Source organism: Melospiza melodia, chromosome Z (assembly GCF_035770615.1).
Source record: "Melospiza melodia melodia isolate bMelMel2 chromosome Z, bMelMel2.pri, whole genome shotgun sequence".
Lineage (NCBI taxonomy): Eukaryota > Metazoa > Chordata > Aves > Passeriformes > Passerellidae > Melospiza > Melospiza melodia.
Genome location: NC_086226.1, coordinates 3,102,758 through 3,120,332, shown reverse-complemented (window position 1 = coordinate 3,120,332; position 17,575 = coordinate 3,102,758). Strand labels below are relative to the sequence as shown.

General features: G+C 44.1%; 1 protein-coding gene across 3 annotated transcripts in view; it reads left to right on the top strand.

The window, feature by feature from the left end:
* Nucleotides 1–17,575, top strand: part of SETBP1 (SET binding protein 1) — a 271,338-nt gene that overhangs the window by 124,890 nt on the left and 128,873 nt on the right. For all 3 annotated transcript variants that reach the window (XM_063181025.1, XM_063181022.1, XM_063181024.1), the window contains one exon: nt 14–85. In XM_063181025.1, the coding sequence (XP_063037095.1) occupies nt 14–85 (72 nt within the window). The remainder of the gene's footprint in view (nt 1–13; nt 86–17,575) is intronic.

Genomic DNA, 17,575 nt, shown 5'->3' with positions numbered 1-17,575 from the left:
GGAAACATCACAGAGTCAGATGAAGAATTTGGGAAGAGAGTGTGGGTTCCCTGTGCAGAGTCCAGTGACGAAATCTGTGAACAAGGTAAGAACAAGGGGATATGGCTGTGATGGTTTTTGTTTTATCCTTTTCTCTTTCCAAACACAATTTTGCAATGTTGGACACGAAATTTAGCTATTTAGCTATGTGTATCACAGAAACTGGTAGTCCAAGCACCAAGCAAATGAGTCTAAAACGTTAATTTGGGTTTCTTTTAATGCAGGCCATTATGATGGTTTGGGTTTTAGAACAGTTTGTATCATATCCAAATGATCTATGTGTGAATAATTGTTCCCAACCTCCTGACACCAGGACCTAATTAGGAAGTAAGAGCCTTAAATAGGCCATTTGTGTACTGAGCTTCCATATGTCTCCTTGCACAATTTATTTGCTCCACTCCATTGAGGTATAATGAGAATGAAACTCTTAGAACTGCTTTTGACTCTGAGGCTCTTCTCTTCATCTCCTGTGCAGCCACAGCCCCTATTAAGATAATATCTGTTTCCCTGTTTTCCAAAAGAAAAAGCTGTGGTACTTTCAGTCCAGATTGCCCAAGCTTCTCTGTTTCCAAGGTTTCAATGGAAATGGAGTCAAAAAATGCCAAAAAAAAAGAAAATGCAGACCAAGAAAAATGGAATGCCATCAAAGAAAGCAGAAAGGTCAGGACAGGGTGATCTTGAGGGAATACTCCCTATCCTATCTGCCTCACAACCCTGCTGAAAGCTGATGCTGTTGTATTTCAGTTAACCTGTAGATGCAAAGGAAGGATGTATATGGATAGAAGCAATCAGAAGAGATTTTTATTGGTTTTGTTTGGCTTTCTTCTTGCTAGGATGTGAGGAAGGGGGAAAGGTTTGTGCAAGGTGGCTTGGATTTTTTTCTTAGTTTTGAATATTTAGCTCAGTCTGAACCAACAGCCTCCTTGGGACTCCATGTTTAAATACATTTTATGTTCTTCAAGTGTACTTTTAGAATATATTCTTTATTTCCAAACACCTCTTGCATGCATGACTTCATCTTACACTTCACGTGTCCCACTTGATTCTTTTGCTCCCATCATTCTGAAGTCAGAAAAACTTAAATGCATGATTGTCATTTTCTATCAAGATTAACTTTAATAAATTCTTAAGGCTTGGGTTTTGGTTTTTTTCTTTCACCCCCAAATCTGGATCTTGTTTAGTTTCCCAGAGAAAGACAACTCTACTTGCAACGATTTTGTTTATGATAATTCCCTTGCATGTTCCCTTCCAGGAATTGTCACTGCCTTCCAGAAGGGAGGTTAGTGCCAGTCCCCTCGCAGTGATAATTATAATCAGACCTGTCAGCCTTCACGCAGTCTACACTTATCACTTGCATTTAGAAGGATTTTTCCTGAAGCCTATTACCAGTTCTGCTTCTTAGGGAAAAACAGTCATGATTTTTCCTCCTAATCTTTGATGGCTCTCAGCTTTGAAAGCATGGAGAGGAGCAAAACGACTGCCAGGTGCACTTAAACAAGCTGTCTGTTGGTCCTGGTCTAGAGGCTCTGGAAAGCCAGAGGGTGGGCGGATAATCTGGGAAATGCTGAGGGCTTTAATTTGTTTGTGACAACACTCCAGGTGTGCTGGAAACACAAAGCAGTTTCCCAATGGTGCTGCTCACAGGGGATGCCTCTGCAGACCCAGGCTTCAGGTGGCAGGTGGCTCTTGGCAGTGGTGCCCTGTGTCCCTGCAGTTCTGGGCAGGGATTCCTGCCTGTGCTGAGAGAACTGGAAGCAGGATGGCCAGAGAACTGGGAGCAGGAGGCTGGCCAGAGAACTGGAAGCAGGATTGACAGAGAACTGGAAGCAGGGTGGCCACAGAAGTGGCTGCAGTTGCTCCTGGAGGCAATGACTGGCATCACATGGACCAGTTGCCTCCAGTGCAACGGTGACCAGCTGGGCCAAGTCATGGTGTTGAGTAGGATGTGGTTCAGTATTTTATCCGTCCCAGCCCCCCCGGTGTTATTCCCTGGGAAACATGTTGACCCATTTATTAGATTTCCCCCTATTTTCACTCCATTATTGCTGTTGATGTGCTGCTAACCCCCCTTTCTTACCTTTCTGGTTTTTACTAGCACAAAGACAAAAAGGTGCAAGTTTTATCATTCCATTAAACTGAATGAGTTATGTATCTTTAAGTCCTTCCTCTGTTATTACCATGCTTTTTGTAATTTACTCAGAGATTTAGGCTCCCTTGATTTTGGCAGAATCTGAGGATGGTCAGCATTTTATAGCTTTTTTAGCAAAGAGATGGTGGACGACTGGGAATTCTTATGTTATGTGCAGTTGTATATTTACAGTGCACAGGGATATATGATTTGCCTTTGTTTTATTTAAATTCACTGGGAACTAGAGGTTTATTTATCAGGTGTCATTCCCTGAAGGATGAATAATGCCATAAAGAGAAGACTTCATCTATTATACAAACAGATTTGAAGGCTTTGCTATTACATTCCTCTGCCTGTTGAATGGAGTAAAAATGCCTTTGGCTGAGCAGAGACAGAGTGATACTTAGCAGTAGCATCTTATGACCTTTTGATCAGCTGAGATCTCAAGCCATATTAGTGGACAGATTATGATGTGATGGAAAGAAGGCCAGGAATAGCATTTTCATCATGAGATCTTTTCTGTGAATATCCTTCTTGGGTGTATTCAGGTGGTTAATCACTGGAGCCAGGGTGAATCATTTGGAAGCAGGGGAGTGAAATGCTGGTACAGACAATCCAAATATGCTCAGGTTTGCCAAATGCAGCTGGATATTAGAGCTAATAGTTTCTTCCTAATATTCTCCTACCCTCCTGTTTCTATCAAGGCTGTGGGTGACCTTGTGATTTTTTTCCATCTGTAATAACCACATTTTGGCAGAAAGAACAACACAAAATGAACCTCGAGTCCTTGGACCACAGGGGAGCTGCAGTTCCCGAATCAAAGGAATGCACATGGTGAATATGGATATCAGACTGTGAAGGGAAACTCACATGAAAATGTCTCTGTCATTTTAGAGATAATAACAGTGGTGCTTGAATCTATTTCAACCCTACCAAGGAAAAAAGAAATAATTCAGGTTTCAAAAAATGCACAGCCCTGATAGTATTTCTCATTTTACAGGGCCAACCAGAGCAAAGAATGACTTTTACTTTCTCTTACCTGCCTGTGCAGAAATACTCCTCAAACTTGGCTCCAGCTTCGAATTAGCCCCCTTTTCATCTTAATGGCCAAGAGGAATCTGCAGCCTCCTTAAAATCAAACAGAAAAAATCCCTTTTTCACTGCTGACTCTACACATCAACAGCAGTAGTGCCAAAGCCTGACCCAGGTGCTGTGGTGACTTTTGGAAGGAAAAGGGGCAGACAGGCGGGTGTGGAATGCCTTTGGGCCTTTCTGAGCATGATTATATGCCCAGGCAGACCATGCTGGTTATGGGCTATGCAGCATCATCCTGTACATTGCTAGCACAGGGGTGCCCAAGTTACACTCATTTTTTTTCCTCCAGAAGCCAAGCAAGATGCTCATTTCAGTGTCGGGAGGAGGAAGGGCTGGCAGTGTGAGAATCCCAAACCATCAGTGTAGCAGGGATGATGATGCACCAGGCATGGGGAACAATAGCTGCCACAGAGGAGTGGAAACTCTTTGAAAATAAGGAGGTTATGGAGGTGGGAGAAGCTCACAGCAGGACACTGTCTCCTCTCATCTCATCTCCCCCAGCCTCTTCAATCAGGTGCCTGCTGGGCTTCCCACTCCTCCTGCCTTTTGCACGGGATGACAGGATCACAAGGCATTAGGATCTACTGGCATGAAGGAATCTGCCATCCTCCTGGCATTACTGCTTCCCCAGCCAGGAAGCCACTGTGAAACATCCAGGCTGTGAGCCCACATGGAGCTTTTTAGCTGCCTCTTCCAGGGCCACAAAGGCGTCCAAAGGGGAGCTGGGATGTGGCACCAACTCCTGGCACAGGTCTGCACCTTCTTTTCCTTGGGAAAAACAGGCAAAAAGCTGCAAAAGGTGGGTAGCAGCCTTGGTTCTGCCCACAGAGGAAGTGCCACTGCTGAGATACAGCCAGCCCACAGGAGCTGGGAGCTCCCTTCCAAGCTCTGTCTGCAGAAACTAAGTATTTTGCTGCACAGGTGATTGTTAGAAGCATCATGAGCTAAACCATTCAAAGGGCTGTGCTACTCTGAACAGTTGCTATAAGGGTTTGTGATGGCAGCTTTGAAACTTTGTCACTGGGAAGGCTTTGGGGTGTGTGTGGTGGAGAGAATGTAGGCATGAACAATTTCCTCTGCCTCCCTGCTCTGCCTTGAGTCCCTGTGGGGTGTAGGAGGCTGACAAGATTTGGGTGACATAGCACCAAGATCTTCCCTCTTGTTTTGGGATTGCATTAATCCTGCTCTGCCTTCTGCCAGATGGCCCTGGCTTGATAAAATCAATTCTCCTCAAAGTAAAAGAGCTTGCATTTGTCTTCTTGTGGCTCAGAGAAATCCATGAAAACAGAATTGCTCTTCTTCTTGCAGGTCAGGACAGAAAGTTGCTGTGGGACATCTAATAGTATCCCAGTTTTCATGGTTTAACCCCAACAGGCCCCTCATAGTCCCTCATTCACTCAGATTCACCAGCAGGATCAGGGAGAGAGCTGGAAGGGTAAAAGCTGGAAAACTCATCAGTTGAGATAAAGACACCTTAATAGGGAAAATAAAAGCCTTGCACACCAGCAGAGCAAAAAGGGGAATTAATTCCCTGCTTGCCATGGGCAGGTGGGAGTTCAGTCACCTCCAGAGAGCCAGAACCCACCACATGTAACAGTGGCTTGGGAAAACAATCACCATCACTCCGAACATTTCCCCTTCCTCCTCCTTCCCTCCCTTTGCACACTGAGCACGATGTCACACGGTCTGGAGCATCCCTTTGGTCACTTGGGGTCACCTGTCCTGGCCGTGTCACCTCCCAAACTCTCGATCACCCCCATGCCCTCCCCAGGCTGGCAGTGCAAAAAGCAGCAAAGGCCTTGGCTCTGTGCAGGCCCTGCTCAGCAATGACAGAAACAGCTCTGTGTCACCCACCCTGTGCTCAGCACAAACCCAAACACAGCCCTGTGACAGCCCCTGGGAAGAAAATGCCCCTGCCCCAGACAAAACCAGCACACCAATGCAGCACAGTTAGAGCACATGGCAAGTACTTGGGCTGGGATGCTTTTCTAGGGGTAAGAAATTTAAAGTAGCAAACTTTGAAAAAGCAGTATAAGGCAGATGTCAGTGATGTGCAGTGGGATAAGGAGGACAGTGATTTGTTTATGAAGTTCATCTGTCCACTCATGACCATTTTTTTCCCTTTAAACACACCACATCTGGTTCCTTGCAAGGATTCTTAGATTGCAGACAGCAGTAAACACGCGTCCTATTGAGTAAGAGTGATTTCACGAACCAGCAGAAGGATTATTGTCATAACCAAATTTACAGCCATACAATTCCCTTTTTCCGGCTGGAAAGAAGTACTCTTGATCTGGAAAAGAAATATGTCATAACAATAACTTAAGCAAGTTAAACAGTATCTGCGGACATTCATGGGAATGTCACTGGGTACACTCAAAGTACTAAACCAGTTCTCAGCACACTTTTGGTCCAACTAGCAAGCTCCTAAATCATCCTTAAGCATGGATCAGGGTTCATCCCTGTGAGCTGTTTGCATTTAGCTCCTGGGCTAGGAAAGTCAAGACAGGGCTGTGAGCAGAGGTACAAACCCCTCTGTGCCAGTTGGCCTCCACGCCTGGGGATATTTCTGGGCACATTTAATTGCTACTGGCTGGAGAGGCTCAGGCCCAGCTGGGAAATTGGACTCCTTCACTCCAAACTCCGTTTGTCAGCACTGGGAGAGGGGAGCCACCAGCAGGAGCTGGTTCAGCCTCCCTTGATCCTGACCTGCCCAAATTGTGGACAGTTGCTAAGGCAGCTAAGCCTGCGGGGTTTGACATGCTGATGGCAGAGGAAAGGCTATAGTACCCCCCAAAAGGCAATGTATAGTGCATTTCCTGCATATTTACTAGTCACCTCCCCAGCCTCTTCAAGCCCATGTAAAAATATTATTAAGTTATTGAGGTGCTCTTTCTTGCAACAAGGAATGTCACCCATTATTTTTAATTATTTTTCTCCCTTACCATGAGGGGGATCCTTTCAATAAGTTTCAGCTATAAGATAGGTGTTCTGTATAATTTGCTTTCAACAGTTTGATAGTTAAATGTGTCCCTAGGAGACAATTATAGACTTATACATAATAAAGAAGCTCATGGAAGGATACAGCATTATGTATATATTATTAGGTAAACCCTTTGTTTGATATAGAAAGTTTTATTTTGAGTTCACCCTATCAAAATATATTTACACACATATATAAATACAGGTATTTATTTTTTTTTCCCACTGAGTTAAAAACCTCATTGAAAAGAAATAACTCTGGCTCAGCTCCTGCAACCACAGTATAATGCTTCATTATCTTTTCTTTCATTGAAATCTTCTCATGCACAAGGCGATCTAATTTAATACTTGTTTAAACATATAAAACAAAACATTTTCCCTTCAAGGATACCTCAAGTGTTTGGTCACAGTGGGGATGAAATTATTGATTGCATTAACACATATTTGGAAATGTGACCTTAATCTGCAGGTTTCAGGGGGAAAAGGTATTTTCCCCAGGTATGGCAGTAAGTCAGATAAGTAAATTATACTTTTGACATGTTAAAGATGTTCCATTTTAGACAAAGGAAGTGATATCCCAGTTGTGTCACTGAAACTCAATGTCCTGTGTTGCTTGTTAACAGCTGCACATTTGTTGTTTCAGCGTCCCAGTTTGCTCTCAAGTATAAATGAACTGCTACATGCCAAATAATCAATAGTTCTGCCAGCTCTGGAAATATAATATTGCTATTAATATTGATCTACACAACAGAAATCAAGGCATCAAATTTTGCAGGCATCACTTGCCAGCACCCTGCGTTCTACCTGCAGAGTAACCGCTTGAAAATCGCTATTCCCCAGGGAATAATGTTTGATGCTCACCCTCATTCCCTGTGTCACAACGAACACAAATATAAACGCAGGGGGATCAGGGCACAGCTGACCAGCAGATAGGGTGCATATATTTTTATTTCAACCTTCTGTGGTTTCTCGGTGCAGCAAACCAGATGCAAAGAGCACCGGTGAAAACAACTTGCATCAATGCTAGTGTTCATCTCTAAGGGCACAGCCAACAGCCTGGCTGGCCAAAAAAATCAGTGTCCTGGATCTTAGAACCCTTTACTGTGCCTAAAGGGGCTCCATGAGGGCTGGAGAGGGACTTTGGACAAGGCATGGAGGGACAGCACACAGGGAATGGCTCCCACTGCCAGGGGGCAGGCACAGATTTTGGGATATTGCGAAGGAATTCTTGGCTTTGAGGGTGGTGAGGCCCTGGCACAGGGTGCTCAGAGAAGCTGTGGCTGCCCCTGGATCCCTGGAAGTGCTCTCAGGTTGGAGAAGGCTTAGAGCACCCTGTTCTAGTGGGAGGTGAGCCTGCCTGTGTTGGGGGGCTGGAATAAATGATCTTTATGTCCCTTTCCACTCAGACCATTCTGTGGTGCTTTGGGAAGGATGAGATGTCCATGGATGGCTGTCCTGAGCCCTCTCCCTGCACTGGGATCAACATCAGTAGTGAAAGCTCCTACGGTTTTCTTGAAGAGGTGATTTCAGAGTCAGGTTCTCAGGTGGGGAAAAAAAGGTCCTGCAACATTGAGTATTGCTGGCAGCACCAAGAGCATCTGTTCCTTGTTCTCCTCTCCCCTCTGAGCTGCCAGGTTGCCTTGGGAGAGAGAAAATGGGTGCTCCCCATTCTCACATGTGTGTTCACACACACCTCTGTGAGTTTGGCAGGTTTTGTCATATCTGTAATGACTTTGCAATGAAACTGTGAATGAAAGTTTGGCAGACTGGCTTTACAATTGTCAGCCTTCCCAGAAGCAGCCCAGAATTTCATTAACTGAGGTATAGGCATGATTTCTTATAAGCTCTTTTCAGATTTTACTAGATCTGGATAAATTAAACCAGTATTTTATCTATGTGGCACCAGAATTAGTTGTCACTGATGTCTTCATAAAGGAATGCTGTAGTTCTGGCCCCTCATGTTTGAGCAGCAGCTGCATTAGATGATGCTCCCATTTTTTTAATAAGGGCCTGTCCTTCAATAAGAATGATGGGAAATAAGAAACCCAGATATGAGCAAAGCATAATCTTGGTCAGGATAAGTGGGTGAAGTAGGAAATTTGAGAGGGAATGGTCACACCATGTCGCCTAGCTGGGTAAATGTGCAGGACGTTGGTGGAAGTGTAGAAGCACAAGCTACAGATGGCTGGAAGGAGTCCATGAGAAACCCTGACAGGGTGAGGGAGGAAAAAGGAAAACTTTAACACAACTTAGAAAGAGGGCAACAGAAGAAACTGTACCCTCTGCAGTGCCTTGCTCCTCTCCTTGAGGTGGTGGCCTGATCATGGCTCAGTGTCATCCTGACCCGCTGTGCTACCAGCTCAGCTCTCCCTCCCGGGTCACCTTTACCCACATCGTCCCCTGGCCCACCAGGAGCAAATTCATCAGCCTTATCCTTCATCAGAGAGTTCCAGCTTATCTCCTGCATGAAAAGCCATTTAGCACCTGTGAGATGAAGCTCAAGACAACATCTTGGGAAGTCTACATGAGGAATGAGATTTGTATTATCTCTTACTGGGAGCAACCAAGGTCAGGATTGAGGAGCAGTCAGAGTTGCAGGGAAAATGAATGCAAGGCTCTTTATCTACTGGCAATTCCTGAGACCCGACTTCATATCAAAGATTACATTTCTGCACTCTTTCTGAGGCAAGAAACTGAAACTCAGACACTCAGCCAGGAGCAGGTGTGATTTAGGGTTGCTTCCCTGGAAGAACATGGAGGCAGGGCTGAAGTTGTCATCATCTGTAGATGAGTAGTGCCAGCAAGAAGAGTTAATGCCATGATTGCAAGCTTTCAAAACATTTCTGCCTCTACCACTATCACTTCTTCTCTGTACAGCCTCAGCAGCTTACTTCAGCTGTGACTGAAACCACAAGTTATATTATTGTATTTTTTTGCTCCCACTGGATGGTGAATGTATGGCCATTTCTTCCCTCATCTCTTCTTTAAGACAAAATGGCCCAAAATGCCATCCTTGAAGTTCAGAGGTCATCAATGACTTTAAAATCCTCTCCAATCACCTTGGATCAAACCCAAATTAAATAAAAAATCCATGAGAGAGTCAAGGGGGCAAGATACCAAAATAATGTGTCCAAGGCAAGCAGCTTGCTGGTTTCAGAGTGTTTCTGGCAGCCATCTGCTTGTTTGAATTTGAGGATGTGACGCTTTTAGAAGTCAGAGAAAAAAAACACACACTCAGACCCACAGTCTTCAGATATTTTTCTTGATAACAGGATTCTCTTTTTTGTGCCTGTTTTCTTGCAGCCTCAAGAATGTCCTGTTTTGCAATCATACTGTCAGCAGGTGTCTGTAGTGCTGATATACCAGGATGTGTAATTATCCAACCAAAAAAAGTAAAAAAAAAACCTTTCTGAAGCCTTGAAACATTTTTTCTTTGCTCCTCTTCATGAATGAGCAGCAGAATGGACTGTGTTACTAGAACTTGATAGTCACTCATTTATTTACATGGTTAATGATTGTCCCTTTTTAGCTAAAAAGATACAGTTTTTATCATTCTACTCCTATTTCAAGTCTGTGGTCTCAGCCTTGTCCTGCGTAACAAAGAAAATGCTCCTTTTATGGATGGTGTTAACTGAGACACCAGTGACAAAACCACATTTAAGAGCTAAATTCCCCTTTTATTCTCAAAGGTGATCAGGATCAAAGCACCAAGAGTCCAAAGCTGAAGAGAGAAACTTGAACTCCTGGTGTATCCTTCCTGTGAACAAATAAAGACATTACAGATTCCCCCGTGCCAGTGTGACCCCTTTAATCAGCACCATGGCAGTAACAGTTATGAAGATTATATTGTGGCAGTCCATAAAATCCCTGTCACGGCCAGAGCGCCATAAAGCAAATATATTATTGCTCTTGTCCCCAAGCATGTGTGACAATAAAAGGTGAAGATGGGAGTTAAAAGCCCTGCAGAGGCAGGCAGGAGAGGAAAAGGCTCTGCAGGGCCCATTGGCACAGCCAGCTGTGGCCAGCTGTTGCTGGGCTTGGGTGCATCTCGCTGGGAGAGGTTTGCAGCAGGGCTGTGGGCAAGGCTGATGTGATGAGAGCCTTTTCCTTGCAGGAGGGACAGCCCTGAGGAGGAGATGAAGGTGTAAGAGCAGGAGATGTTTACCCTCTCACTTGGCACTTGCTTAGGAAAAACATTCTTTCTCAATTAAAAAAAACAAAAAAAACAACAAAACCAAGCCCAAAACTAAAATGAATAAGGCATTCATAAACTAATGAAAGCTTCATTTTCATCTGTTATAATGGACTTCATTAAATTCTGGACATTCACAACATTACAATGTTTATCTGCAAAGCAGTATTTCCCCATGCCTGCTGAAAAGGAACAGCAGGAGTACCTCAGCAAATTCAACCCACTTCTGGCATCTGGTGTCAGGATTTTAATGGCATACACATTACCTTGTTTTTGGGTTTTTTTTTTTTTTTTTTTTTTGTACACCTTCATTTTGCTTTAATTGACAATACTTTGTTTTGAAGCCATGCTTTTCACACATAACTTTCAGTGTCTCAGTAAGAAGAGCATAACTTTACTCCTGTTTCAGAAAACAGGGGAGAAAACAACCTGAGTGAGGTGATTCAGTTGTGGCCACAGGGCAGAACAGACCTTGAATTTCTAAATCCCAGGAGTACATTGCATCTCCCACTGGGAGATTTCCCCATGAGTAGAGAGTGTCACACAGGATGTGAACAAAAGGCTTGCACCAAACTTTGATGAAGACAATGGCCATCTCTCATTTGGCTTCCTGTGGTGCTGGATTTCTCATCTCCAGACTCTTCTTCAGAGTCAGGAATTCTGAAGCAGTAACTAGAGGAAAAAATATTCCATTTGGTAGATAAAGCAAATAACATGAGACTGCCTGTGTTTTCCTTCCATTTTTGTCACTGGCCATTGTCAGTCAGCCCTTTCTAGTGGGATTTTCTCTAAGTCCTGTTTGGCATGGAGAAACAAACAGCTGACCTCCTCTGTGCTTCCTGTTTGTTTTCTCCTGGTCTCAAATCTGCTTCTAGAGCAGTTTGGGTTCATTCTTCTGCTGAGGCTCTCTCTGTAGGACTCACCAGCTCCTGTGTTGGTGTCTGTCAGCAGCATCCACCCAAAGCTATGGGGCAAAACTGGAAGTCCCTGCAAAATCTAATTGTGGCAGTAGGTCACATAATTAGCCAATTTTTTGGCAGGAGGAGAAGCACAATTAAGCACCTTGCTTAAAATTGTCCAATTCCTCAACTCTGTGCTTCTGTGCTTCCTGAAAGTCCTGGGGCAAGGATTTAGTCCTAATGACATCCTTCTTTGGGACGTCTTGAGTTTCACCTCACACACCCATTTGGGAATGCCATGGGCTTTGAATTGGGAACCCATGGCATTCCCAAATTGGTTTGCTGTATTACAGGTGGCCTTACTGCAGGCTTTGAGGAGCCACACCTTGGTACAACCACATTTGCTGTTGAAGAGCCATTGTGTCCCTTCAAATCCTCTGGCTCGTTCTTTGTTATCACATGCCACATCATTTTGAAGTAAGGGTTCTTTCCTTTTCAAGAAAAACAGGAAAACTGGTGTCAAGCAGCTCCCAAAATCTCTGGGAACCATGCTTCCAAATGTCCTCTCCCTTTGGCATTGGGAGTCTCCTAGCATGGCACTGCTTTTGATTTACAATGAGAGGAGATGTGACAAAGGTGTCTCAGACATCTTTTATGGAAAATCCTTTCCTGAAGAGTTTTCCTCCTGAGAAGCTGAGAGGCCTCAGGAACAAAATGTAAACAATGGTTATCTGCTGCTGTGGAATACAATAGGTGGATTCTGTGATTGGCTCATGTTGGTTGTTTCTAATTAATGGCCAATCACAGTCAGATGACTCAGACAGAGAGCCAAGTCACAAACCTTTGTTATCATTCTTTGCTATTCTATTCTTAGCTAGCCTTCTGGGGAAATCCTTCCTTCTATTCTTTTAGTATAGTTTTAATGTAATATATATAATAAAGTAATAAATCAAGGCTTATGAAACATGGAGTCAGATCCTCGTCTCTTCCCTCATCCAAGAACCCCTGTGAACACCGTCACACAAATGAGCCTCTCTGGTCTTCCTCCTCCTTGGAAAAGAGCTAAATGGGTTATATCCTTGGTGGATCAACCAAGTGAGTTCAGAAATATTCCCTCTGCTTCCAGGGAGAACTCAGAAATAATTCCCTGGTAAATGAGGAACCATCCTCCCACAGGGCTGCAGAGCCACTGTCCCCCTGGCACTGTCCACAAAGGCAGCCTGTGGTCATGCAGCTCTCAACACACTCCCAGAGAAAAGAAGGGAAGTGGGCAATTGCATCCTTCCTCCACAGCCCTGTCCACACTACAGACATATTTTTCTGGCCAAGATATTCCTAGACTTGGTTGTCCTCTAATGGGCAGATCCATTGGCCAAGATTAGGCCTAGGGAGTGGAGGAATCTGTGACTCAGCACCAAGCCAAGCTGCTTTTGCAAATTAACATTTAAAAAAAGCACCACTCCCCAGTTTCATATATCTTTAGATGCTGGCTGCTGCCTACAGGTTCATGATTTTGTGAGGCTTTTATGAAACACTGGGGAAAACTTATGAAACACTGGGGAAAACTAGGATGCCTCTGGCTGAAATTTCCCTGTCCATGCAGGGCTGACCCGCAGGGAAGATTTGGTTTTCTGGACAGTGTTTCACAGCATGAGGACAGTTTGGCAAGAGAGTCCAGCAAGCTGAGGGAGAAGAGCTTTCTGAGTGCAGACACTCAGCCATTATTGGCATTTTCCTGCCATCCCTGGCACTGTCCAAGGCCAGGGTGGACGGTGCTCTGACCTGCCTGATCTAGTGGAAGGTGCCCCTGCCCATGGCAGAAGGGTAGAAATGAGATGGTTTTGAAGGTCCCTTTCAACAAAATCTGTCCTGTGATTCCATGAAATGGTGTGATTGATAAGCCAGAGGGAGCTCACAGGAACATTTCTATGTGACAGAGAGAACAACTTTACCTATTATGCGACTAAAGCACCAATCCCACCCTTTGCTGACATCAACACATGCAGTTTTTACCCCTGCTTTTAACTCACAGTATCTTAGGTGCTACAAGCACAGAACTACCTGGCAGTGCCAGAGTGAACTTAAAAAGAACTAGGGTAACAAAAAGATTGAATTTAGGTGAGCCCCATTCTTCTCCATATTTCCCTTGCCTTCCTTGGTTTGTGCAAAACTTCATTCCCCATCTCACAGCTGATAGACAGAGCCAGGCAGGCACATCCAAAAGTTTCTGTCTGCAGCTACAGGCTTGATACACTCCAGAAGGACAAAAAGAGCAATCATCTAGATGTGAGCTGAGCCAATTAAATGTCTGAGCTGTGTTTCGAAAGCGAACATGGGCGGCATCAGAAATTTTCCATCAGCTGTAATAACGCCAATTACTTTGCCAGTTGCTGATTCCACTGTGATTTGTTTAGTGCAGTCATGCTTCAGCTTCTTGCCTGGGCTGATACACTTTGTTTGTGCTGACTCCTCATTTGCAGAGCTTTTCTGTCTTTTCTCCCCTGGTGTTTTCTCTTTTCCTCGGGCCCCTCTCAGAGCACAGGATAATCCTCTTCCCTCTGCCCCTGCCAGATGGGGCAGAGTATCCTAAAATGGTGAAAAGTTTCTGGGCAGCAAGAGATGCTGCTGTTGTTCCCAACCACTTTGTAGATGCAGAGATCATCCTCTCATTCTCCTCCTGGCACTGGGTTGAGAAAGCAAAAATCCCTCCCAAGAAGCCAAGGAGCTTCTCAGGGAGTGGGCTGCTGGTACTGGATGGTGGTGGTGGCTCTGAAGCTGATTGCTTTTATCTCAGGGATGGAAAGGGGGACGTTGTGCCTCTCCTTGTGACAAAGGCGCACAAATACATGTGCACAGTCACAGTGAGACTCCCTGGAAAGTTAGTTGGAGTTTTTCATCAGTGTTTGCTGTCAAGTCTGTGGAAATTATTGGGTCACTTTGCACAAGAGCTGTGATTCTCTTTCTGCTAATTGAGGAAGAACCCTAATCATGGGCATTAAAGGAATGCATCTTCCTGACTGGTGACTTGAATGTAAAGTGCTGCAATGTCTTCCAGGGATTTAAAATGCTGTTTTAATTCCCTTTGCAGTCAGGTTCAGACTGGGGAGGGTGGGATGACATTTCCTCTATCCTCCTTCAAGAGGTGCCAAGAGGTGGCTTGACCTCCAGGGTGAGTAATGTCTTTTCCTCCTTTACCCTCCCACAGCAGCTATTGCCATCTCCAGAACCCTACTGGTGGTACATTTGCACACACCAGCCTTGCTGCCATCTTTCCTAATATCCAATCTGAGCCTGATCTGAGCACCATGAGCACATTTTCACCAGGATACAGCAGGACTTTTTTCTATCCATCCCTGGGGCAAGCAAAGGAGTCCCCAGAAACATGATCTGCCACATGAAGTATCAGCTAGAGATGAGGCTATCAGCTCTATTCATACCCTGCTATCAGTTTCAGCTCTGCAGCTGACTAATATATGTGACACACTTTGCTGCTCACAGCCCTCCTTGTCACCAGGAATTGTAAAAGATCCCCTGGACGTGTCACAGTTCATATCAGCCACAAATAGACACAAAACAGACAAGCTGCTGGCTCGTGTCAGAGAAATGTGGCAAAGGGACTTTGTGGGGAAATGTTTAGTAACCCTAAACTGAGAAAATTAAGGCAGACTTTGGCTCCAGGAGATGAACACCCTGGGATGTGGTTCCTTTTTCCAGCAGTGTCACTGCACTGGACCTCATGCCCAATTGCCTGGCAGTTTAAAAAAGCTGCAGTCAACAAAAACTGCAAAACGTGACTGAGGCTGAAATCTCCCCTTACACAGCCCAGGATTAAAATTTCTTGTCCCCTCTGTATTCACAGCAGCACAGCTGCCATGGACACCAGCTGCAAGTCTTAGTGCGAAACTGAGACACAATGAAAAATAACTTTTCCAAGGCACAAACCTACTTTGAGAAATAGTTAAAAATGCATGAGAGCATCTCCTACCTCCTGTCTCACCTGCAGGACAGCCTTGCATGCGAAGATAGTTTATATGTGAATGTTTGTGGAGCAGCCTGTAACTCAGAAGTCATTAAGTCCATACCATATCCAGTTCACCCTCAACTATAAAAGATCACACAACAGAATCATAGAATTGCTAATTCTATTGGAAAAGACCTCCAATATCATCAAGTCCAACCTTTGATTGAGTACCACCATGTCAACTAACTGAAGTCTCACTCCCAACCATTGCTTGACCTCCAGGGTTAGTGACTCCACCACCTCCCTGGGCAGCCCCTTCCAATGTTTAGAAACCCTTTCTGTGGAGAAATTTTTCCTGATGTCCAACCTGGACTTCCCCTAGCACAGCTTGAGGCCATTTCTTCTTGTCCTATTGCTTGTTGCTTGGGAGATCATCCCCCACCTGGCTACAACCTCCTTCCAGGTAATTTTAGAGAGCAAAAAGGTCTAAAAAAATCAAATACTTGTTGAGATTTCAAAAGTACTAAAATATTTCCTTTTTCAGAATGCAGACAAATCAAGTTCACTTAAGACTGAAAAGCCACTAACCTTTTTCTTTATTTTTCCTAGTCCTCTGTATTCTTACAGAGTACTGTTGTAGGGTCATGACATACTTATTGTGTATGTGTTGCAATATAATAACTCATCTGGAGATTTAAACTAGCAAAGGGATTATAAAACTAGAGGCTGCTCTGTTGGTATGGCTGGCTTGGTGTTTATTTTAGGGAAGGATCTATTATCTCACTGTGTTGGAGAGCTGCCCTCAGAGCACCAACAATTCCTGCCCTTCATTTGAGGTTAAAGGCAGGTCTCTCTCCTGGTGTTTAATCTGATTTTTTTTTTTTTTATGGGATCATCTCCTGGGTTTTAGCAACATTTTGTAAAAGAAATAAAGCCAAATTTGTCATCAGCCTCATTAGGGAAACTTCACTGTTGGGTTACCAAATAAAATCCAGCAGGGTCCCACTGGATGTGTTTTCTATCAGAGCACAGGGTATTTAATGCAACCCTCATGGTGACCACAGCAGACTTTGCTTGTGTTAGGGCCTTGGAGACTTTGGAGTGGTTTTGCCCTTGGCCCAAACCAGCAGAATAAAATTTTGCTCAAAAAGAAAGGGAGAATAACAGCTGATATGACAGGAGAGAGCACAAGGTAGAGAGCAGGTTGCAAGAAGCTGTGCTGTCTAAATCCAGCTGAAGCCTCATTGACACGTCTGCATGTGCATATCCCCATCCATAAAATGGGAAGATTACTAATTCTCTATCTTGCAGAGAGCTAAGAAGCTAAATTAATTACTGTTTGTGGAGCTAATTGAGATTCCCAGATGACTACTGTTTGGAACATTTTAATTCTTATTATTATTATTTCCGTTGAGGTTTGCCTCCCTGTAATTAGTTTGCTATGTCTGCAAACAGGTATATGTTCTCTCGAGCCCTTTGGGGGCATTCCTCATGGGACTGGCCCAAGCTGTGTGGCATGAGGAGCCACTGGCAGTCAAGACTGAGCTGTCTTCCAGCTCTTCTACCTCACCCCAAAACCCATGTCCACCTCCTTGTATGGCTGTGCCCTTTAGAAAGTCATGTTTCCTCAAGTGAACAGAAACAGCTTAAGGAAACCAGCTTGATTACAAATTTATGCGCCATTATAAATTGCTGTGGTAAATTATACTTGTGTGTGTGTGTGTGTGTGGTGGAATCAAGCCTAGAGGTGGATTATGTCCATTCCAGGGAGGAAAAATGTTTTGCAACAGCATTAAAGTGTGTCTAGTTTTGCCATCAGTCTCTATCGGGTTGAAAATTAAATAAATTCTTGCACAATGTGCACCAGTCACCTATTGTTTTGGTTTATATTCACAAGTGCTGTTCACTTCAGTAATTCTGAGATAGCTCAATATTTTCAAAAAAGTCAATAAAAGCTGCAGTTGCCGTCGCCGAAGATTCACTTGTCAATCGGTGATTTAAAAGTAGCACAAGAGTAGTAGAACAAAAAGACATACTAAAACTGTGCCAGATTTAAAACAAAACAACCCCTTTAGATTATGTAAGAGCTATATGAAGTATGCTGTTTTATTTATGAATGTGGAACTTTGTCTATTCATTATTTCGTGTGTCTGGGCCGGTGTGGTTTGCTTTTCCTTTCCTTTCATAAATAAGCAATAATTGACATTGAGACAGACAAAGGAGTGAGTTTTAAGGATCTTGAAACACAAGAGGCAGTTTTGCCAGAGGTTTCATCTGAG